Source organism: Globicephala melas, chromosome 5 (genome assembly GCF_963455315.2).
Source record: "Globicephala melas chromosome 5, mGloMel1.2, whole genome shotgun sequence".
Classification (NCBI taxonomy): Eukaryota; Metazoa; Chordata; class Mammalia; order Artiodactyla; family Delphinidae; genus Globicephala; species Globicephala melas.
In genome coordinates this window covers 114,001,185-114,026,681 of record NC_083318.1, presented here as the reverse complement: position 1 = coordinate 114,026,681, position 25,497 = coordinate 114,001,185, and the positions used below count along the sequence as shown (strand labels likewise).

General features: G+C 37.5%; 1 protein-coding gene across 1 annotated transcript in view; it reads right to left on the bottom strand.

The window, feature by feature from the left end:
* Positions 1-519: 519 nt before the first annotated feature.
* TTC29 (tetratricopeptide repeat domain 29) overlaps positions 520-25,497 on the bottom strand; it is a 256,783-nt gene continuing 231,805 nt past the window's right edge. The window contains exons 12-13 of the mRNA XM_060298809.1: positions 1,213-1,282; positions 520-643 (exon numbers count right to left, since the gene is read on the bottom strand). Of these exons, the coding sequence (XP_060154792.1) occupies positions 628-643; positions 1,213-1,282 (86 nt within the window). The 3' untranslated portion in view covers positions 520-627. The remainder of the gene's footprint in view (positions 644-1,212; positions 1,283-25,497) is intronic.

Genomic DNA, 25,497 nt, shown 5'->3' with positions numbered 1-25,497 from the left:
CCAGTCAGTGTCTGCTGAGAACTGGAGTGGAAAAACTCACACATTTGGTGTCAGAAGTGGGGCAAATAGAGGAAACAGAGTTTTCCTTTACCTGGATGAAGCAGACTGTTTTGAGCAGTACTTATAAGTATGATAGTCTCTATTTGTTATAATCCTTTTACATATGTTGAAAAGGTTCCCAGGAATTTTAGTAAATCTTTTCCTACCTTTATTCAGCATAAACTTCCTTAAGTTTAAAACAATTTTCTCATTAGACACAACTAAATTTTGATTCTATAATACCATTATTTCTATTGCTTCTCAGCCTTTTGGTTAAGATTAAGTGTAATAGCACTATTTCTGGTAGAATAATGGATAAGAGGAAAATTTTACAGTTTAGCTTATGGATAATTATTGCTATTTCTAAGCATTTGGGATATATTTAACTTTCATGGATTTAGATGTTTTAGGCCAAATTTGTAGTAGCAAATTATAATACAAAATCCAATGAAAATATAGTCATAGTTTTATTATAACTCTGTATTATTTGTAACATACTCATATTACAGGTATCAAAGACTGAAGTGATATGATAAGTTACTTCTTGATTTGTTGTTGAGTCAAAAGTTGGTTTAAGTCTCATTTTTTTTAATTATCTGGAAATCTGAAATAAAATAAATTATAAAATTAAACTTTACATTGGACTAGAAAGCAAAAAAAAAAAAAAAAAAAAAAACACAAAAACCCCAAAACCTTGCCTTTAAGATATTGCAATTGGCCTTGAATAACATGGTCTTGAACTGTGGGAGTCCACTTATATGCAGACTTTTTTCAATAGTAAATACTACAGTACTATACAATCAGTGGCTGGTTGAATCTGCAAATTCAGAGCCAAAGATATGGAGAAAAATATGTATACGGAGGGCTGACTATAGGTTATATGCATATTTTTGACTGTGGGGAGGGTTGGCATCCCTAACCTCCATGTTGTTCAAGGGTCGACTGGATTTTGTATTCTGTAATTTTTAGACATAGCTTAAAAGTACTTAACCTTATGTATTATTTAAAAGTACCTCTATTATTTCTTTCTTTCTTTTTTTTTTAACCAGTGTTTCAGTATTAGCTTATCAAGTGTTAGATGAAGTTACTTTTTTGTGTTTGGAGAATTACATTATACTTAGTATCTTGCATAATGTGGATACTTAATAGAAAGTTTAACTAGATTTATCATACCCACTGAGGTCCTCTTCTGAAAACTCTGAGGTTTGATATAAACTTTCCATTGTGGATCTTCTAGACTCTTCTAAAAAAAAAAGATGTATACATTTAATGTCTTATCACAAATAGAATTTACAGTTCTTTTGAGTTTGAACGTGGGAATCTCTTTTCAGGGGTCTCTACCCTTATCACCTGTATGACAAAAGTTTATGTATAACTTGTACCACCAGTGCAGATTATATTGGTCAAAGATGGCCACAATGATATCTCCCACTCTACACATTCCTCAAAAGTATGTTCTTGCCACTTCCCCTTCAAGAGGTGGAATCCAATTGCCCTCCTCTTGAAACTGGGCTAGGCATAGTACTATTTTGTAATCAATAGAATGTGGAGGAAGTGACTGCATGACTTCCAAACCTAGATAAGAAAAGGCTGTGCTGCTTCCACCTGGTTCTCTTAGGATATTTGCTTTGGAGGAAGCCAGTCGCCATATAAGAAGTCTTACCACCCTGAGATTATCATCCTGGTGAGACCATGTACAGATGCTCCAGTTGACAGTCCCAGCTGAGCCCAGCCTTCTAGCTATCCTGCCAAAGCTCCACTATGTGAGTAAAACTTTCTTGGATCCTTCAGATCAACCCATCTGTCTGTTGAGTATTATCATTGGGTAACCTAAATGGATGTCTAGCCAAGCCAGGTTCGAATTCCTAACCCACAGAATTCTTGTGATATATGAAATGGCAAATGGAACAGCCACTGTTTGGGGATAAGATGACTTGTTAAAGCAAAACTCTGAAGGACAATTAATTTAGAGAGCAATATAAAGTAACCAAATAATCAAATATGATATGGGAAATTTAGACATAAACAGAAATATTAATTTATTACTTAACTTTCATATCTGCCCTTCTACTTTTTTTTAACATCTTTATTGAAGTGTAATTGCTTTATAATGGTGTGTTAGTTTCTGCTTTATAGCAAAGTGAATCAGCTGTACATATACATATATCCCCATATCTCCTCCCTCTTGTATCTCCCTCCCACTCTCCCTATCCCACCCCTCTAGGTGGTCACAAAGCACTGAGCTGATCTCCCTGTGCTATGTGGCTGCTTCCCACTAGCTATCTATTTTACATTTGGTAGTATATATAAGTTCATGCCACTCTCACACTTCATCCCAGGGTTACCCTTCCTCCTCCCCATGTCCTCCCCTGTACATCTGCATCTTTATTCTGGTCCTGCTCCTAGGTTCTTCATGACCATTTTTTTTTTTTTAGATTCCATATATATGTGTTAGCATTTGGTATTTGTTTTTCTCTTTCTGACTTACTGTACTCTGTATGACAGACTCTAAGTTCATCCACCTCATTACAAATAACTCAATTTCATTTCTTTTTATGGCTGAGTAATATTCCATTGTATATATGGGCCACATCTTCTTTATCCATTCATCTATCGATGGACATTGAGGTTGCTTCCATGTCCTGCCTATTGTAAATAGAGCTGCAATGACAATTTGGTACATGAGTGTCTTTGAATTATGGTTTTCTCAGGGAATATGCCCAGTAGTGGGATTGCTGGGTCATATGGTAGTTCTATTTTTAGTTTTCTAAGGACCCTCCATAAAGTTCTCCATAGTGGCTGTATCAATTTACACTACTACCAAGAGTGCAAGAGGGTTCCCTTTTCTCCACACCCACTCCAGCATTTATTGTTTGTAGATTTTTTGAAGATGGCCATTCTGACCTGTGTGAGGTGCTACCTCATTGTAGTTTTGATTTGCATTTCTCTAATGATTAGTGATGTTGAGCAATCTTTCATGTGTTTGTTGGCAATCTGTATATCTTCTTTGGAGAAATGTCTATTTAGGTCTTCTGCCCAGTTTTGGATTGGGTTTTTTGTTTTTTAGATATTGAGCTGCTGTGCTGCTTGTAAATTTTGGAGATTAATGTTTTGTCAGTTGCTTCATTTGCAAATATTTTCTCCCATTCTGAGGGTTGTCTTTTTGTCTTGTTTATGTTTTCCTTTGCTGTGCAAAAGCTTTTGTTTCATTGCGTCCCATGTGTCTATTTTTGTTTTTACTTCCATTTCTCTAGGAGGTGGGTCAAAAATAATCTTGCTGTGATTTATATCATAGAGAGTTCTACCTGTGTTTTCCTCTAAGAGTTTTCTAATGTCTGGCCTAACATTTAGGTCTTTAATCCATTTTCAGTTTATTTTTGTGTATAGTGTTAGGGAGTGTTCTAATGTCATTCTTTTACATGTAGCTGTCCAGTTTTCCCAGAACCACTTATTGAAGAGGCTGTCTTTTCTCCATTGTATATTCTTGCCTCTTTTATCAAAAATAAGGTGACCACATGTGTGTGGGTTTATCTCTGGGTTTTCTATCCTGTTCCATTGATCTACATTTCTGTTTTTATGCCAGGACCATACAGTCTTGATTACTGTAGTTTTGTAGTATAGTCTGAAGTCAGGGAGCCTGATTCCTCCAGCTCTGTTTTGGTTTCTCAAGATTGGTTTAGTTATTGAGGGTCTTTTGTGTTTCCATACAAATTGTGAAATTTCTGTTCTAGTTCTGTGGAAAATGCCATCGGTAATTTGACAGGGATTGCATGGAATCTGTAGATTGCTTGGGTAGAATAGTCATTTTCACAATGTTGATTGTTCCAATCCAAGAACATAGTATATCTCTCCATCTGTTTGTATCATCTTTAATTTCTTTCATCAGTGTCTTATAGTTCTTTGCATAAAGGTCTTTTGTCTCCTTAGGTAGGTTTATTCCTAGGAATTTTATTCTTTTTGTTGCAGTGGTAAATGGGAGTGTTTCCTTAACTTCTCTTTCAGATATTGCATCATTAGTGCATAGGAATGCAAGAGATTTCTGTGCATTAATTTTGTATCCTGCTACTTTACCAAACTCATTGATTAGCTCTAGTAATTTTTTGGTAGCATCTTTAGGATTCTCTACATATAGGGTCATGTCATCTGCAAACAGTGACAGTTTTATTTCCTTTCTGATTTCGATTCCTATTTTTTCTTTTTCTTCTCTGATTGCTGTGGCTAAAACTTCCAAAACTATGTTGAATAATAGCGGTGAGAGTGGGCAACCGTGTCTTGTTCCTGATCTTAGTGGAAATGGTTTCAGTTTTCCACCATTGAGAATGATGTTGGCTGTGGGTCTGTCGTATATGGCCTTTATTATGTTGAGGTAAGTTCCTTCTATGCCTACTTTCTGGAGGGTTTTTATCACAAATGAGTGTTGAATTTTGTCAAAAGCGTTTTCTGAATCCATTAAGATGATCATATGGTTTTTATGCTTCAGTGTGTTAATATGGTGTATCACATTGATTGATTTGCATATATTGAAGAATCCTTGAATTCCTGGGATAAACCCCACTTGACCATGGTGTATGATCCTTGTAATGTGCTGTTGGATTCTGTTTGCTAGTATTTTGTTGAGGATTTTTGCATCTAAGTTCATCACAGATATTGCCCTGTACTTTTCTTTCTTTGTGACATCTTTGTCTGGTTTTGGTATCAGGGTGATGGTGGTCTTATAGAATGAGTTTGGGAGTGTTCCTATGTCAGCTCTATTTTGGAAGAGTTTGAGAAGGATAGGTGTTAGCTCTTCTCAAATGTTTGATAGAGTTCGCCAGTGAGGCTGTCTGGTCCTGGGCTTTTGGTTTTTGGAAGATTTTTAATCACAGTCTCAATTTCAGTGCTTCTGATTGGTCTTTTCATATTTTCTATTTCTTCCTGGTTCAGTCTTGGAAGGTTGTGCTTTTCTAAGAATTTGTCCATTTCTTCCAGGTGGTCCATTTTATTGACATACAGTTGCTTGTAGTAATCTGTCATGATCCTTTGTATGTCTGCAGTGTCAGCTGTTACTTCTCCTTTTTCGTTTCTAATTCTCTTGATTTGAACCTTCTCCCTTCTTTTCTTTATGAATCTGGCTAATGGTTTATCTATTTTGTTTATCTTCTCAGAGAACCACCTTCTAGTTTTATTGATCTTTGCTATTGTTTCCTTCATTTCTTTTTCATTTATTTCTGATCTGATATTTATGATTTCTTTCCTTCTGCTAACTTTGGGGTTTTTGTTCTTCTTTCTCTAATTACTTTAGGTGTAAGGTTAGGTTGTTTATTTGAGATGTTTCTTGCTTCTTGAGGTAGGATTTTATTGCTATAAACTTCCCTCTTAGAACTGCTTTTGCTGCATCCAATAGGTTTTGTGTCATCGTGTTTTCATTGTCATTTGTTTATAGGTCTTTTTTATTTCCTCTTTGATTTCTTCAGTAATCTCTTGATTATTAAGTAGTGTATGGTTTAGCGTCCATGTGTTTGTATTTTTTCCAGATTTTTTCCTGTTGTTGATATCTAGTGTCACAGTGTTGTGATCAGAAAAGACACTTGATACAATTTCAATTTTCTTAAATATACCAAGGCTTGATTTGTGACCCAAGATATGATCTATCCTGGACAATGTTCCATGAGCACTTGAGAAGAAAGTGTATTGTGTTTTTAGATGGAATGTCTTCCAAATATCAATTAATTCCATCTTGTTTAACGTGTCATTTAAAGCTTGTGTTTCCACATTTATTTTCATTTTAAATGATCTCTCCATTGGTGAAAGTGGGGTGTTAAAGTCCCCTACTACTATTGTGTTACTGTCTATTTCCCCTTTTATGGCTGTTAGCACTTACCTTATGTATTCAGGTGCTCCTATGTTGGGTGCATAAATATTTACAATTGTTATATCTTCCTCTTGGATTGATCCCTTGATCATTGTGTAGTGTCCTTCATTATCTCTTGAAATAGTCTTTAAAGTCTATTTTGCCTGATACAAGAATTGCTACTCCAGGTTTCTTTTGATTTCCATTTGCATGGAATATGTTTTTCCATCCTCTCACTTTCAGTCTGTTTGTGTCCCTAGGTCTGAAGTGGGTCTCCTGTAGAGAGCATACATACAGGTCTTGTTTCTGTATCCATTCAAGCCAGTCTATGTCTTTTGGTTGGAGGATTTAATCCATTTACATTTAAGGTAAGTATCGATATGTGTGTGCCTATTACAATTTTCTTCATTGTTTTGGGTTTGTTATTGTAGAACTTTTCCTTCTCTTGTGATTCCTGCCTAGAGAAGTTCCTTTTTGTCGTAAAGCTGGTTTGGTGGTGCTGAATTCTCTTAGCTTTTGCTTGTCTGTAAAAGTTTTAATTTTTCTCTCAAATCTGACTGTGATCCTTGCTGGGTAGAGTAATCTTGGTTTTAGGTTTTTCTCCTTCATCTCTTTAAATATATCCTGCCACTCCCTTCTGGCTTGCAGAGTTTCTGCTGAAAGATCAGCTGTTAACCGTATGGGGATTCCCTTATGTATTATTTGTTTTTTAACCCTTGCTGCTTTTAATATTTGTTTTTTGCATTTAATTTTTTTTTCTTTTTTTGCGGTACGCGGCCCTCTCACTGTTGTGGCCTCTCCCATTGCAGAGCATACGCTCCAGACACGCAGGCTCAGTGGCCATGGCTCACGGGCCTAGCCGCTCTGCAGCATGTGGGATCCTCCTGGACCCGGGCACGAACCCATGTCCCTTGTGTCGGCAGGCAGACTCTCAACCACTGCACCACCAGGGAAGCCCTGCATTTAATTTTTGATAGTTTGATTAATATATGTCTTGGTGTGTTTCTCCTTGGATTTATCCTGTATGGGACTCTTTGCGCTACCTGGACTTTATTGACTATTTCTTTTCCCATATTAGGGAAGTTTTCAAGTCTAATCTCTTCAAATATTTTCTCAGTCCCTTTCTTTTCCTCTTCTTCTTCTGGGACCCCTATAATGTGAATGTTGGTGTGTTTAATGTTGTCCCAGAGGTCTCTGAGACTGTCCTCCATTCTTTTCATTCTTTTTTCTTTATTGTGCTCTGCAGTAGTTATTTCCACTATTTTATCTTCCAGGTCACGTGTCCGTTTTTCTGACTCAGTTATTCTGCTATTGATTCCTTCTAGAGAATTTTTAATTTCATTTATTCTGTTGTTCAACATTGTTTGCTCTTTAGTTCTTCTAGGTCCTTGTTAAACATTTCTTGTACTTTCTCCATTCTCTTTCCAAGATTTTGGAGCACCTTTACTGTCATTACTCTGAATTCTTTTTCAGGTAGACTGACTACTCTTCATTTGTTTGTTCTGGTGGATTTTTATCTTGCTCCTTCATGTGCTGTGTGTTTCTTTGTCTTCTCATTTTGCTTAATTTACTGTGTTTGGGGTCTCCTTTATGCAGGCTGAAGGTTTGTATTTCCCATTGTTTTTGGTGTCTGCTCCCAGTGACTAAGGTTGTTTCAGTGGGTTGTGTAGGCTTCCTGGTGGATAGGACTAGTGCCTTCATTCTGGTTGATGAGACTGGATCTTGTCTTTCTGGTGGGTAGGACCACATCTGGTGGTGTGTTTTGGGGTGTCTGTGAACTTATTATGATTTTAGGCAGTCTCTCTGCTAATGGGTGGGGTTGTGTTCCTGTCTTGCTAGTTGTTTGGCATAGGGTGTCCAGCACTGTAGCTTGCTGGTCGTTGAGTGGAGCTGGGTCTTAGCATTGAGATGGAGATCTCTGGGAGCACTTTTGCCGTTTGATGTTATGTGGAGCTGGGAGGTCTCTGGTGGACCCATTTCCTGACCTCAGCGCTCCCACCTCAGAGGCACAGGCCTGACATCAGCCGGAGCACCAAGACCCTGTCAGCCACATGGCTCAGAAGAAAAGGGAGAAAAAAGAAAGAAAGGAAAAATAAAATAAAAGATATTAAAATAAAAAATAATTATTAAAAATTAAAAAAAATAAATTAATTTTAAAAAGAAAAAAAGGAAAGAGAGAAAGAAGAGAGCAACTAAACCAAAAAACAAATCCAGCAATGATAACAAGCACTAAAAAGTATACTAAAAAAAACACAAAACTATCCAAAAAAAAAAAAAAAAAGGACAGACCGAATCCTAGGACTAATGGTAATAGCAAAGCTATACAGACAAAATCACACACAGAAGCATATACATACACACTCAGAAAAAGAGAAAAAGGAAAAATATATATATATCGTTGTTCCCAAAGTCCACCACCTCAATTTTGGGATGATTCGTTGTCTACTCAGGTACTCCACTAATGCAGGGTACATCGAGTTGATTGTGGAGATTTTATCTGCTGCTCCTGAGGCTGCTGGGAGAGATTTCCCTTTCTCTTCTTTGTTTGCACAGCTCCTGGGGTTCAACTTTGGATTTGGCCCTGCCTCTGCATGTAGGTGACCTGAGGGCGTCTGTTCTTTGCTCAGACAGGACGGGGTTAAAGGAGCAGCTGATTAGGGGGCTCTGGCTCACTCAGGTTGGGGGGAGGGAGGGGTACAGAATGCGGGGAGAGCCTGCTGTGGCAGAGGTCTGCATGCCATTGCAACAGTCTGAGGCATGGCATGTGTTCTCCCGGGGCAGTTTTCCCTGGATCATGGGACCCTGGCAGTGGCGGGCTGCACAGGCTCCCGGGAGGGAAGGTGTGGATAGTGACCTGTGCTTGCACACAGGATTCTTGGTGGCTGCAGCAGCAGCCTTAGCATCTCATGCCCATCTCCAGGGCCCACACTGATACCCGTGGCTAGCGCCAGTCTCTGGAGCTTGTTTAGGTGGTGTTCCGAATCCCCTCTCCTTGCGCACCATGCAACAATGGTCTCTTGCCTCTTAGGCAGTTCCAGACTTTTTCCCAGACTCCCTCCCAGCTAGCTGTGGCACACTATCCCCTTTCAGGCTGTGTTCACACAGCCAACCCCAGTCCTCTTCCTGGGATCCGACCTCTGAAGCCTGAGCCTCAGCTCCCAGACCTCACCCCTCCGGCAGGTGAGCAAACAAGCCTCTCAGGCTGGTGAGAGCTGGTTGGTAACGATCCTCTGTGTGGGCATCTCTCCACTTTGCCCTCTGCACCCCTGTTGCTGCGCTCTCCTCTGTGGCTCTGAAGCTTCCCCCCCCGCCACCCCTCATCTCCACCAGTGAAGGGGCTTCCTAGTGTGTGGAAACTTTTCTTCCTTCACAGCTCTCTCCCAGTGGTGCAGGTCCCGTCCCTGTTTTATCTTTTGCCCTACCCAGGTATGTGGGGAGTTTCTTGCCTTTTGGGAGGTCTGAGGTCTTCTGCCAGCATTCAGTAGGTGTTCTGTAAGAGTTGTTCCACGTGTAGATGTATTTCTGACGTATTTGTGGGGAGGAAGGTGATCTTCACATCTTCCTCTTCCGCCATCTTGAAGGTCTCCTACCCTTCTACTTTTGACTTGAATGCACTTATCTAATAAGATGCTCTTTATCCTTGCTTATAACAGGCCTCAGTGTCCAGGTCCCCTTTCATTTCCTGCATTCTACTTTTCATAAAGTTCTGCATATTTCATATTTTGTCCTCATATCCCACGTACCACAACTCCTGAAACATTTCCACTATATTCTCACTTTATTTTCTGAAATTCCTTCTACTTTCTTGCTCTGACAGAATCTTGGCTGTCCTCTGAGGATACTGCTAGCCCAGAAGCCCTTCTTGTTTTTCTTTTCATCAGTCCTCTTACCATGGTACTTGGAGATGGGCAGGTGTCCTCCTCCTTATTGTTCTCTTTCAGCGTATTTGCCCTCCCTTCTTCCCTTCCTAAAACTCACATCATCAGTTTATATAATCAACTATTGCTGTGATCTACCTGCAACTGGATTGTTCTCAGTTCATTTCATCATTGGCTCATTGTCAATTTCCCACTACTTTCTTAATTTAGCAATTTAAGTGTATGTTTAGAAGAGTCTTTCACCCTGGGTCTCAATTCCTTGAGCTCTGTTCTTTTAGATCTTGTCTTTTACCTTACCATAGCCATTAATTCCCATGCTTATTCTCAGACTTTTTCATTACCTGTAATTGCAAGCCCCCCTCAAACTCAGTTTTCTGCATTCAACTAGTAGACTGCCAGCTTTTTTTTTTTCTGGATCACTCCCTCTATTACCCCACCACTAGCAATTCTTCAACCCCACTGGGACTTGCAATTCTACTATCTTTTCATTGTTCCTCCCTGTTTGGATTTCTTCTTTCCCTTCTTTGTACCATTTAAACTCCATGGTCATTCACCCTCTTGCATATAGGCTGACTTCCTTAACCTTTTTTTCTCACTTTGTTATATTCTCTTGACAAAACTATAATCCCAGTTAAATCCAACTCTCTTCCTATTCCTCTCCCGCAGTGTAAGGCTCTGTGTGGCTGGAAAAACATACAAGTGGGTCTCACTTTAAATTCATGGTCACCGACATTAGGGGGAACTCAATACTTTAAGGCCATCCTATTAAATGTTCCTAGTCCATTCATTCTTCCACTCTCCTAGATGACATTTACTCTTTCTTCCATTTTCTCAAACCTCCAACTCTCTATATTCATTATCATTCTCAGCTGATGATTTATTTTCCAGTTTCATAGAGGAAATATAACATAGTAGGAAAAAGCTTCCACAAGCTGTGTCAAGAGTTACTTACTTGTTTCTGTTCTATATGCTTCATGTCTCCCATACTCCCATCTAAGGTCAACCCCTCTAGGTCTTCACTAGATCTCATCCTCTCTTACCTACACAAGACACGGCTCTAGTAATTCCTTCTGTCTTTCACTTATCAGTTTTTTTGCACTCTACTAAATCTTTCCAATCAACATATACATATTTTGTTGAAGACACATGAGTAAGTTCTCATCAATGAATGTGGACAGAATGATACATACTGCTTCTGGGCCTGAGCATTAGGCATTGGGCATTCATTTCTCCTTAAGCTTCCCATTTTCCTCAATCTTGAACATGGAAATTTACGATTCAGTTTCAACCATGCAGACAATAACAACATCCAAGTTAATGGTTCTCAACTGGGATGATTTTGCTCCACAGGGCAGATTTGGAAATATCTGGAGATATTTTTGTCATCAAAACTGGTCGGTGGAAGTGCTACTGGCATCTAGTGGGTAGAGACCAGGAATGCTGCTTAATATCCTACAATGCTCAGGACAGCCATTCCCCACCCTTCTCTCCAACAAAAAAAATCATCCAGCTCAAAATTTTTATAGTGCTATATTGAGAAACCCTGCCCTGGGGGATGGTGGAACAATAAGACAGAAGGTCATGGTTCCCTGAATGCCTGTGGGACTACCTTGTAAATGTAGACAGCTCACTTCAGGATTAAGGAAGAAACAAACTTCTATATTCTTAAGCTACTGTACTTTTGGGACTCTTTGTAATAGTAGCTTAGCCTTTACTTTAACTGATATATTCCATCACCTTTTGAAGTAAAGAACTACGCTGGGCTTCTCAGTTTAATATTTTGATTGCACCACAATACAGAGAACCATCCTGACACCCTAATGCCTGTTTTATACTATCTAATGTCTTAAACTCAGCATTCTCTTTGGTTTGGCAGGATGTAACAATATTTTTTAAATTGGAGAAATTGTTCCTGGATTTTCCAAGTTTGAAATTATGCCTGGTTGGTCTCAAATAATTGTTTAGCATTCAATCCTCAGATGCTCACCAAAGGTGATTTTTACTGTGGAACAGTTTTCATGTAGATTCTCTGAGAAGAATAGCTACATCTGCAGCTACTCTTTTATTCAACTTGGGCCACAATTGCTAGTTTAAAAAAAAGACATTGATACTTGCTGAGTTAGGAAACCTTAGCAAAGGTTAATTTATACAGGGGAATATTTGAAGTTATCATTCAGGTTTTCTGAGACTTCTGTTCATTTGCAACAAGGTGAGCATCATGGGATTGTTGACTCTTGGTTCCATCTTGGAAAAGCACTCATTTTGATTCCTAACCTAGGTTTCCTGTTGTGGGTCTGTTCTTAGGGTATGATTTGAGATGTTTGATCTTCAAGGAAGCTGGAAGATTAGGACCCATATCACTCCAGCAAGGGAGACCAGAACCAGTGCAAAGCTGAGAGTTTGGTATTTGCTTACACCGCCTACCATTTCAATAGAAATAGGCACTTCCCTGTTGCTAATAGTAAAGACTCTCAAAGGGTAGATTCCCTCAAGTGGGCAACAAAAGGATCTCATTTTACCACATTTTAGCCTACCTTGTACCAAAGAGCAATAGAATAAGTCAACGATGCTGAATTGCAATAAACCTACAAACCCATTCCTTTACTTGAAAACAATGGCATATAATTTTCATATAATACAGTACTACATATAAATGAGATTAAAAAAAATGTTATCTATAGGGGAGTATAAGTTGAAATGAGAGATGCTACCTGGTAGTTTTGTGACTGAAAAGGTGAATGAATTTTTATCATTTCGTCATGCAAAACATTTTTAGTGGCCTTACTAGAAAAAGGTAAATAATAACTCATACATAAATGTTGTGTCAGTTTATAGACTAGACCCCTGGTAATGGATTCAACCTTTCCACAACAAATCAAAAGTATTGTTGTATGCTCACATGAATATACAACAGTCATTACCTTAAATTTAAAACTCACTATAAGCAGCAAACACGTAGAGCAGGATATGAAGGATGTATTGTATCAGTGTGGTCTGCAGAGGATTTCTTCAAAAGGTTTTTGCTTTGTTGAAATATGTGTTGCAGTTCAAAGCTAAAGGTATTACTTCTGAATAGTCATTATAGGGTTGATTACGTTTGTATATTATATTTAGCTGGACCCTGCAGGCTATTATTCCATTAGGTCTGCCAGTCCTGCTATTGTCACAAAGTTGATCACCAAATGTTAAAAGACTGTGTTTTCTGTTGACCTTATCAAAATGTCTCAAAAGGCTTTGTTAACAAATAAAATTCAGGTTGTGTTTCATGAAAATGATTAAGAATAAATACCATGTATGAAAACTGCTCGTATCTTATGGGTGATCTTAGCATTACGCCATTATTAGTGAGGAGATTATATTTTGCTTTAGTATTATAGCACAATTCAATTTTAGTAGAAATAGTTTTTTCATGCTCATAGTAGACAGTCTCAGAGACTGATTTCCAAAAAAAGGACAGAAGTCGCTCCCCCTCTCTCATGTATTCAAATCACATAAAATTAACACCATGGAAGTAAGCCCAGTATATCAATATTAATACAGTGCTATATCTACAATGGCCTATTACAATGTGGTTTTAGAAAGTAACTGTACTGAGGAGAACAGAGTATATACATTGAAAATTTGTCATTCATACTTGATAATCAGAAAATCACTTTAAATAAATAAATTAAAATTTAACTGCTTATCTTCTAGACAGTGTTATGTAGTTTCATTCATTTAATCACAACAGTTGGAAAATTTTAAAGAAACAAGTTGAATATATATTCTTATAAGTCCCGAGTCCAATTGCCAATATAAGGCATATTTTGATAACCTTGACTTTTAACCTATGTCATTAGGAATTAATGACAAAGTAACAAAATGAAAGTATATTTTTGATAAAGATATTGACAGGGATGGTTTTATTATTTCAAATAGCCTGTATAAAATTTTCACTAGAATCACAAAAGCTGTTCTTTGGGAACAAAGATGATTTTGAAGCTATCTCAATTGAACAGCTCATCTTTGAATTATGTTCCCAGAAGTAGGATCGGCACAGACTCCCGTGTCCTTTTTGGCATGGTCCTCCTTGTAACTGATGGTGTGTAAAATGGCTGGTCAGGGATATAGCCTGTGAGCCTGGAGCACAGCCAGATACACATTATGGCCTCATTGGCACTGTTCTCTCATCAATTGAACTTTTTAGCAAGTGGAAGTTTCCTAATATTTCTTGTACTTGCTTGCCTTTAGCCACCCCACTTGTTACAATAGAGAAGGCCTTGCGTATCAGTCAGGAGGAAGCAGATGGCACATTCAACTGGGATTTTGAAGAGATGTTAATGAGGGGCTATTAAGAGATGAGGGCAGGGCTAGAATGACAAGAGATCCTGAGGCACCCAGTGACTGCCAGTGGAGGGATGCTACGCCATTATCTTCCCCAAGCTGAAGGTAAAGGGGGACTGGATGGCGTTATTGGACCCTGAGTGAGGGATGGAAGTTTAGAATAGTGCTCACCCAACTGAACCTAGAAGCAGCGGTTGTAGTGTCACAGCTGTCAGAACTCAGCTGAAGTCAGGGCCTAAGGAATAATTCCTGATCTTTCCACCTCCTAACCTCCCATCCCCTGCTGATGACTCCCTTTAGATAAATCCAAACCAGGAAGACAGCAGGCAAGTTAACCTGTGAGATGCAGTCTGAAATCAGTCTCCTGGGACACAGAGCAAAGTGGGAGAATGGATCTTGTGTAGTGTGTGTGTGTGTGTGTGTGTGTGTGTGTGTGTGTGTGGTGTCAAATTGCATATAATAATCACAAAGTGCAAATGTCACCAGTTTGGTCATGTGAAGCATGGTTTAAATGTCAACATACTTGATGCTAGTATATGATTTGATATTTCTCTTTTCCTTGTCTTTCTTTCCCCTTTCTCTTTTTCTCCTCCTTGCCCCCCTGTTTTTTTTGTGTTTTTTTTTATAATACTGGTTTGTCATTCATGGTACTTCTCATTTACAGTCTATAAAAACTCTATGAACCGAAGACTGAGATTACAGAGTTAATCCCACTTTCCCATAAAAACAAACAAAACAAAAACCACCACCAAAGCCAACCAAAACAACCCAAAAAACCAAAACCATACAAGTTTTATTAGTAATACTTTCCTATTTTCTGTTAACAAACAAAAAGGTAATTTCTTCCAACTGTGTTTTGAAGCAGAAGTAATGATGTGGTTATTCTATATCTGATGAGTATAAGAGTCAAGATATAAACACTTTTAAGGCAGAACACATCAAGTTTGGGTAGACTCTCTTAAGTGTCAAAAACTGACATGTGACCTTTCATATTACAGGTTCTGGTATACAGCAATTCCCTTTTCAAAGGTTCTTGTTCATATATGAAGCCTATTAAAATTTGTACAAGGATCAGAAGTATATTTGAACTCAAAATTATAGGTTCTTTCCCCTCCCTTAAGCATCATTATCTTAAATAGAATGGAGCCAGACTTGGATGAAGCATTGAAGAGATCACATTGACACAGAATTATTCTGAGTTTCTTTTTCAAGGTATCTAAACTTTTAATGAGAGTATCTTATTCACATCTGTCAGTCTGTTCAGACACTGAATACTTTCTTAAGATAAATATAGTGTTGATGTCTTCATACAGTTTTTAAAATTTCTCCAATTAATGCCACATTACAAATTCTGCAGTTTTTCTAGTCAAGATGGAATAACCAAAATCAGAGTACCCTCTTTCCTGAAACATCTCCCCTTCCCCCCAAAAAACGCCCTAAGTCTCAGACCCCACACTAGACCTAGTAAATCAGAATCTGCATTTTAAAAGAACACCAAGGTCATCTGTTTGCTCACTAAAGTTTGAGACCCTTTGTTTTGTATAACCTTCCTCTTATTTATACCTACTATTTAAGGTAGGAGCAAAATAGCCTGTTTGGTAAAAAGAGGAAGGATAGCTTGTCTTTTGTTCAGTTGCAACATTCAGATCATGAGTAAAAATTAAATTCATTTCCATGGATTGAGAGTGTATTTTGTATGAGGGAATGTGATAGAACTTTAAAACATTTTTTAAATTAAAAAAATTTCATATCCTAACTATTGTCATACATACTTTATTGAAGTATATACAATATTGTGCTAGTTTCTGGTGTACAGCAAAAGTGATTCAGTTGTGCATACATACATACATATATATATTCTTTTTCATATTCTTTTTCATTATAGGTTAGTACAAGACATTAAATATAGTTCCTTGTGCTATACATTAGGACCTTGTCTTTTAATCTATATTATATATAGTAGTTTGTATCTGCTAATCCCATACCTCTAATTTTTCCCTCCCCCACCCCCTTTCCCCTTTGGTAACCATAAGTTTGTTTTCTATGTCTGTGAGTCTGTTTCTCTTTTGTAAATAAGATCATTTGTATCATAGTTTAGATTCCACATATAAGTGATATGATATTTGTTTTTCTCTGTCTGATTTACTTCACTTAGTATGATAATCTCCAGGTCCATCCATGTTGCTGCAAATGGCATTATTTCATTCTTACACTCCGGAAGTGCCTGATCTCAGAAGCTAAGCAGGGTTGGGCCTGGTTAGTACTTGGATGGGAGCCTCTTTTTTTAAACTGCTCAACCTCCCTAACGTGACGATAAGGAAACCAAAGGTTGAAGGGATTGACTTTTTTTTTTTAATTGAAGTAGAGTTGATTTACAATGCTGTGGCAATCTCTGCTGTACAGCAAAGTGACTCAGTTATACACATGCAGCAACATGGATGCAACTAGACATTATCATACTAAGGGATTGACTTTTGCTCAATATAACACAGGTGAAAACTGGCTCAGTGGAGATGCAAACCCAGGTCAGTTTGGATCCAAAGCCCATGTTCATAACTTCTATACTCACTCTCACACCAGTGAATTCAAAAGAAGGAAGGTAATAGGAAAGCCTCTTAGGCAGCTGTATTAGGCAGCTGTAGAGGAGGATTTATTTGACCTTGTGGAGAACTGCCATGAAAATCCTATCTAGTCCTTAATTGTCGTTTGTCTATTTTCTTGTCTTCTAGAGATGGTTTCTAACATAGCAGTTAAAAAAAATTGCCACGTGCCCCAGGGATCTCCCTGAAGACCACTAAGCTGACAGGAAATCTAGGACAACTGGGCTTGGGCAATGAGGAACCTAATCCAGGGTTTCCATCAGGTGCGTTGTTGCCTTTATTTCATTATACTTTGACTCAACCCCTAATGGATTCAGCTTCATAAAGTAAGAAAAAGAGGGGAAGAAAAGCAATTTATTCATGTTTTCACTGGAACTCACTGCAGACATGAACTTTCTCTAAAAATGCAAATCATTTGGTGCAACACAAGAGAAACTCAGTAGCTAAAGCTCTTAGAGGAAAGCGCTTTCCCAGAGCTAATGTTTTCATGCTCAGTGATTGAATAAATCGATCCATTTATTACAACATCTTCACTTAAGTTTTTTCTCCCTAGATGAATGTGTATAAGCGTACTAGGGGACTTTCTTTATCACTAAGAGAATTGATTACACTTGTTAATTTGGCTTTTAATCCTAGATATAACAAAACAAATACCATAAACAAGTGTAGAAGAAATCAATATAGATCTGCTCAATATCAGATTGATCAAAAAAGGATTTAGTAAGACTCTAAGATGTAAAATACTAACGTACAAGCAAAGCCCTTACTTATGTAATATGGTTCTAGACGAGCTAGGATCTGAGAGAAACTATTTCTGAAAACAGAAACGGTGCACTTTTGTTGCATTAAAGAAAAATCCCCACAAGGCTTACCTATGCAAGGTATTTAATGTGAATATTTGTTTTTAAAAGATTTCTTGTCTTTTGTCCAATCTTCTTAATTCACAGGGCACCATATCACAGATTTGTTATGCTACATAAAGCAAAAATTACACTTAACAAGGGTAAGGTTGGTCATAAAAATAGATAAAACAACACTCTTAAAGGCTCAGATATCACAAGGAAAGGTTGTCAGCCATTCTTTTCAGAGAAGGTGAGGACAATGAGAAATACAAATTATACACAAAGACTTCTACAATGCTACTTAGACCAGCTCTGGGCCATTACCACATGTGTTTTGTAAAATCCAAGTAGCAAACCAATTGCTCAGTGAACACTCTTTATTAAACATATTTTTAATTCCAGTTGTATAATAATAAATGAGACAGACTCACGCTACTTTACTCTCCAAATGACACAAATTTTAGACTGCTTTTCCAATAGTGGATATAGCTTATGTTACCCATACGCTGGGTCTGTCCACTGGTAACCCCTATTCAGTTGTCATTCATTCAACAGATATTCACTGGGTATCACCTGAGAGAAAAACACACATTTCTGACATAGGTGTTGGGGTACAGTTGGTAGCAGTATTCAAATTAGATGGATTCAGGAGTGCATGGCTGGGGAAGGGGTTGCAGTGGGGGACTCAATCTATAATCACAGCATGATTCTCTGTACTAGTGCCTGGTCTTCAGAGAAGGAATGAGAGTTTTATGTACAATTTATTAAAGCAATTAATAGGATAGTCTAGGAGGGAGCACAGGGTTTCAAAACAAACACTAAGACATTAACAGAATACATATAATAAATGCATTTAAATGCTTGTCTCAGGGAAAATAAGCCTGTTGGGTTTTCCATGGTAAGACTCAGATTCCTCAGTAGCTTGATTGGTGGGTCAAAAATTTGAAGAGCAGAGAATCTCTCTGTTAGAGCACGTTCCCTTAATGGGTACACATTACATACTGCACACATATTTTGAATTATAGATAAGAAGAAGTCATTTTTGAAAAACTTTTTGTGGTTTGAACTTAAGTATATAATCACCATTTCTTTGTTATCTTCGTATTATAGACTTTTCTTTTTTGAAAAGTAGTATATTCATACCTGTACCTTGCATGATATCTTAGAGATAGTACATATTTAGTGTTTTCTGAATGAACACAGTTTTTAGCTTGTGATTTACTTTAAAAAATGTGACATTCCATCGACAGATGAATGGGTGAAGAAGATGTGGTACATATTTGCAATGGAATACTACTCAGCTATAAAAAAGAATGAAACAATGCCATTTGCAGCAACATGGATGAACCTAGAGATTGTCATACTAAGTGAAGTAAGCCAAACAGAGTAAGACAAATATCATATGATATCACTTATATGTGGAATCTAAAATGTGACACAAATGAACTTATCTATGAAACAGAAACAGACTCACAGACATAGAGAACAGACTTGTGGGTGCCAAGGGGCAGGGAGGGAAGGACTGGGAGTTTGGGGCTAGCAGATGCAAACTATTATATATAGAATGGATAAACAAGGTCCTACTGTATAGCACAGGGAACTCTATTCAGTATCCTGTGATAAACCATAATGGAAAAGAATATTAAAAAAGAAGGTATATATATGTACAACTGAATCACTTTGCTGTACAGCAGAAATTAACACAGCATTGTAAATCAACTATACTTCAGTAAAAAAAGAATCTCAACTTCGCTTGTACCAAAACCAAAAGTGACATAATAAAGTATTGCTTGGCACATAGTAGATGACCAATAAATGTCTGTTGAAAGACAGAATGAACGACTTACACCTGTTCTTAAATGTTTAGGTGAGAGCACAAAACATATATAAAGACAAAACTATTGGTTTGAAAAGGTAGCTAATAAAAAAAATTCTCCAGCAAGATCTACGGACAACTCTTTAACGAGTACATAAGAAATACTCCGTTTTTAAGGACTGGTTTTCTTCTTGAATATATTATTTGCTTATCTTACAAGTAAAGCAGACAAAGTCTAAACTTTTAGTCACAATATCTGAAGTTCTTCAGGGAAGAAATGGGATCTTTATGAACAATTGCTTAAAATAATTTAACACAGTTAAGTTTGAAGAAATCCTTTTTTTTTTTGAGGGAGGGACTATTATCGATTTTTTTAATTGAAGTACTGTATAGTTGATTTACAATGTTGTGTTAGTTTCAGGTGTACAGCAAAGTGATTCAGTTATACACACATCTGTATCTATTTTTTTTTTCAGATTCGTTTCCCTTATAGGTTATTGCAAAATATTGAGTAGAGTTCTCTGTGCTACACAGTAGGTCCTTGTTGGTTATCTATTTTATATATGGTAGTGTGTTGTTAATCCCAAACTCCTAATTTATCCCTCCCCTGCCCTTCCCCCTTTGGTAACCATAAGTTTGTTTTCTATGTCCGTGGGTCTACTGCTGTTTTGTAAATAAGAAAGAACTGCTTACTTAATTTTTCCTTCCTTCCATCTTAAAGAAGGCTTAACCTACACAAAGTATCTTAATTTTCATGGATTCACTTATTTTAAAGAGCAATGAGGATATGGAGTCACCTTTCTGTATATTGGTTATGTAATTGTATTTGGCATAGAGGGCAGAAGAGGGGAAGAACAGCAGAGTTGGAAGACTGTTTTTCCTTACTACACAAATAACCTCCTCCCTTCAAGTTTACCTTCTTTGGCTTTCTTGCACTGTGGTTGGGGAAAAAAAAGAAAGGTACTATATCCTTTTTTTTTCTTTCATCAATTTTTTTTATTAGGGTATAGTTGCTTTATAATGTTGTGGTAGTTTCTGCTGTGCAATGAAGTGAATCAGCTATATGTATACATATATCCCCTCCCTCTTGGACCTCCCTCTCCCCCTATCCCACCCATCTAGGTCACCACAGAGCACTAAGCTGAGCTCCCTGTGCTATACAGCAGGTTCCCACTAGCTATCTGTTTTACACATGGTAGTGTATATATGTCAATCCCAATCTCCCAATTCATCCTCCCTCCATCCCCACCCCCTGCCTCCCTGTGTCCACAGGATGGTTCTCTACATCTGTGTCTCTATTCCTGCCCTGCAGATAGGTTCATCTGTACCATTTTTCTAGATTCCTCATATATGCATTAATATATGATATTTGTTTTTCTCTTTCTGACTTACTTCACTCTGTATGACAGACTCTAGGTCCATCCACATCTCTAAAAATGACCCAATTTCGTTCCCTTTTATGGCTGGGTAATATTCCATTGTATATATGTACCACATCTTCTTTATCCATTCCTCTGTCAATGGACATTTAGGTTGCTTCCATGCCCTGGTTATTGTAAATAGTGCTGCAATGAACATTGCGGTGCATGTGTCTTTTTTTTTTTTTTTTTTTTTTGCGGTACGTGGGCCTCTCACTGTTGTGGCCTCTCCCGTTGCGGAGCACAGGCTCCGGACGCGCAGGCTCAGCGGCCATGGCTCACGGGCCTAGTTGCTCCGCGGCCTGTGGGATCTTCCTGGACCGGGGCACGAACCCGTGTCCCCTGCATCGGCAGGCGGACTCTCAACCACTGCGCCACCAGGGAAGCCCGCATGTGTCTTTTTGAATTATGGTTTTGTCAGGGTGTAGGCCCAGTAGTGGGATTGCTGGGTCATAAAGCCGACAAATTTTATGAGGGAAGACACTACGTAAATTATGCTTTAATGAATGGGAAGATATTAAAAATGATAACAATACATATTCAGATGACAATAATCACTGGGAAAGGACTACTTTGATGGCTAAGCCGATGAGAATGAATTAAGTTGAATATAAAATAGGCTTTTCAGTAATAAGACCACATCGAATTTATGTGTGTGTGTATATATATATATATATAATATGTAATTGTAAAAAAATTAATATATAAATAATAAAATATATAATTGAATATAATATAAATATATTAAAATGCATATGATATAAATAAAAAATACATTTAAAAATATATATATTCAATTGCCATTTTTATGTGACCTAGGAAACTGGGAGTAAGAAACCAAATACTCCGTGTAGTTTAAAGTTGTGTGGATTTGCTCCAGCATCTTGCAGCATTTCATTGCACATATTGGAAATGTCAAGTAAGTTACATATCAACTTGAATAGAGTTGCTTGTATAAATGCACCTAAACAACCTATTTAAATCAAGGCCATTGACATGGCCTTGATTGTATAAATGCACCTAAACAACCTATTTAAATCAAGGCCATTGACATGGCCTTGTCCTCACATGTCAGTTATCTCTCACTCACGCTGACCTGTTTTCTTATTTAAATATTACCACATAATTACACTTCTTTTTGATATCTGTTATCTTGCCCAAGGTGGAGTGATACTTTTCTTTAAGATGGTACAAAAACAATGTATCTGGAATGACATTAAAGATGAGTGATCACTGATGACTCTATGATGCTACTGTTTTTAATACTATAATATATAAATTAAGTGTAGTAAAGAACTTCAACTTTAGAAAGTAGAATAAATAGAATATTCTCATTGCATTGACACTATTACAGTTGAAAAACTTTATTAAATCCTTTGTGAAAGAGTGAAGAAATAATAGGTCTTGCTATAGGCTGAATGTTTGTGTCCCCCCAGATTCACATGTTAAATCCTAATGCCCAATGTGATGGTGTTTAGAGGTGAGGCCTTTGGGAGATGATTAGATCATGTGGGTGGAGCCCTTATGAATGGGATTAGTGTCCCTATAAAAGAAGCAGCCAGAGAACTCCCTCATCCCTTCTGTCACATGAGAACAGCAAAAGGATGGCCTGCTATGAACCAGGAAGTGAGCCCTCACCAGACACTGAATTTGTCAAAAAATGCCTTGATCTTGGACTTCCCAGCCTCCAGAACTGTGAGAAATAAATTCCTGTTCTTTACAAGCTATCCAATCTATTGTATTTTTGTTACAGCAGTCCAACGGACTAAGATAGGCTCTAAGAATTCTGTAATTATTCCTTTGCATATCATATTCTTTACTTTAAAAGTTAATTATTTTTTAAGAGGTGATACGTACACATGGTACTTTTTTTTAAAAGTTGGACAGTAAAAAATCTGTTCAAAATCCTTGATCCCCAGCTACTTACTTCTCTTCCCTAGAGGCAATCAACTGTTACTATTTCTTGAGTGTCCTTTTGGAAGTACTTCATGCTTATATAAAAGAATCCATATTCACATATAAATATAGAATACATATTTTTATCTTATTTATACACAAATGTCACCATACTATACACATATTTCTGTACTTTTTAAGAAACAGTATATATTGGATATTGTTCTCTTTCTGTCTTTTCTTAGAAAAAAATAGACTTTACTTTTTTAGACTAGTTTTGGGTTCACAGAAAAACTGAGCGAAAAGTACAGAGAGTTCCCTTATACCTCTCATCCCCACATGTCAGAGTCTACCCTACTATGAACACATTCCATGTTCCATGGGTTGATATTCTATGGGTTTGGACAAATATATAATGACATGTATCCATCATTATAATATCATACAGAATAGTTTCACTGCCAAAAAAAATCCACTGTGCTCTACCTATTCATTCCTCCCTCACCCCCAAACTCCGGCAACCAATGATTTTTTTTTTACTGTCTTCACAGTTTTGTCTTTTCCAGAATGTCACAGAGTTGGAATCATACAGTATGTAACCTTTTCAAGTTGGTTTATTTCACTTAGCAATATGCATTTTTTTCTTCCATGTCTTTCCATGGCTTAACATTTCTTTTTAGCACTGAGTAATATTTCATTTTCTGGGATGTATCACAATTTATTTATCCATTTACCTACTGAAAGACATCTTGGTTATTTCCAAGTTTTGGCAAATAGGAATAAAGCTGCTATAATCATCCATGTGCAGGTGTCTGTGTGGACATAGTTTTCAACTCTTTTGGGTAAATACCAAGGAGTGTGACTGCTCAATGGTAAGATAAGAGTATGTTTAGCTCTGTAAGAAACTGCCAATCTGTTTTCTAAGGTGGCTCTAACATTGTGCATTCTCACCAACAATGAATGAGAATTCCTGTTGCTCCACATCTTCACCAAATTTGGTGCTGTCGTGCTCCAGATGCTGGCCACTCTACTAGGCGTGTAGTAGTATCTAGTTGTAGTAGTATCTAGTATCATTAAGGAATTGCAAATTAAAATTTGAAATTCCTAAATGACATATGATGTTGAGCATCTTTTCATATGCTTTTTTTGCCATTTGTGTATTTTCTTTGGTGAGGCATCTGTCCAGATCTTTGGCTTTTTTTTTTTTTAATTGGGTTGCTTGTTTTCTTATTGTTGAGTTTTAAGAGTTTTTTGTATATTTTGGATAAGGTCCTTTATAAGAAGTGTCCTTTGCAAATATCTTTTTCCAGTCTGTGGCTAGTCTTCTCATTCTCTTGACTATTATTTTTCAGTACATATGGAGTTGCTTCATTTGCTGCTAACAGTGGAATAGTCTAACAGATGGAATAGTCTAACATATGGATGTACCATAATTTAACCAATCACTAAATGGCTTGTTGAACATTTAAATTGTTTGCAATCTTTTATAATTAAAATACTGTAAATTGATACTTAAACCTTTGTAAGGCTTTTGCATTTGTTCATCCTTCAGCCTGGATTGTTTTCCCCTCCAAGAGATGCTTATGTCTCACTCCTTTACTTTATCCAGGTGTCTCCTGAAATGTTACCTCCTCTGAAAGGTCTTCTATATCCATTCTATCTAAAGTAGAATTGTTCCATTCCATCACTCCCTGTCCACACATAGTGGGATATATATATATATACACACACATATATCACATTTTACTGCATATTATATTATAATGTATTATGTCATGTTACCTGTTTATGTTTTCAGCTGTCTAGATTCCCCTCTAGTGAATAAGTTGCATGAGGGTGGAAACTTTGTTTTATTTGCTGCCAGTACCTCAGACAACCCTTAGTGCATAGAGATGCTTAGTAAATGAATGAATGTGTTGGGTAAACATAAAATTATGGGTCAAAGCTGCATGCATTTTAAATTTCTGTATTGCCAAAATACTCTCCCTAGAGGTTGTATTTATTCTTTCACTAGTAATACATGGGAGATCCTGTATCATCACACGCTCACCAAAATATTGCATTATTAAACTCGCCAATCAGACAGCTGAAAATTCCTTCCTACAGTTTTTAAAATTTATTTTTGGCTGCGCTGTGTTTTCGCTGCTGAGCGCGGGCTCTCTCTAGTTGCGGTGAGCGGGGGCTACTCTTCCTTGCGGTGCACGGGCTTCTCACTGTGGTGGCTTCTCTTGTTGTGGAGCACGGGCTCTAGGCGCACAGGCTTCAGTAGTTGCAGCTCGTGGGCCCTAGAGCACGGGCTCAGTAGTTGTGTCGCGTGGGCTTAGTTGCTCCGCGGCATGTGGGATCTTCTCAGACCAGGGCTCGAACCTGTGCCCCCTGCATTGGCAGGCGGATTCTTAATCACTGTGCCACCAGGGAAGCCCCCTTCCTATACTTTTAATTCACATTTTTCTTATCATGAGTAAAGACAGCAATTTTTTTTCACATTAAAATTCACTTTTTAGTAAACTCTTCATATCCTTTTTCCATTTTAAAAAATTGGGCTATTGGTCTTTGGCCTACTGATTTATGACTTTTTTCGTAAAAGAGAAGAGCTCTTTGTGACATTTGCAGATTTTTTTCCAAGTTCACTTAAAAAAAACTTGTTTGTGGTGTTTTGTCATGCAGAACTGTTTTATTTTATGAAGGCATATTGTCATGCTTTTCTGTTTTGGTTGTAGAGTTGGGGTGGTTGCCTTGTGATCTCAGGTCTTTTATGGGTTCAAGAAAATTTTTTTTTGCAGATTTTGTTGTTGTTGTTGCTATAAGGATGAGAATGACATTCTTTCTAGTTTTCTGCATTCAAGCAGAAGCTA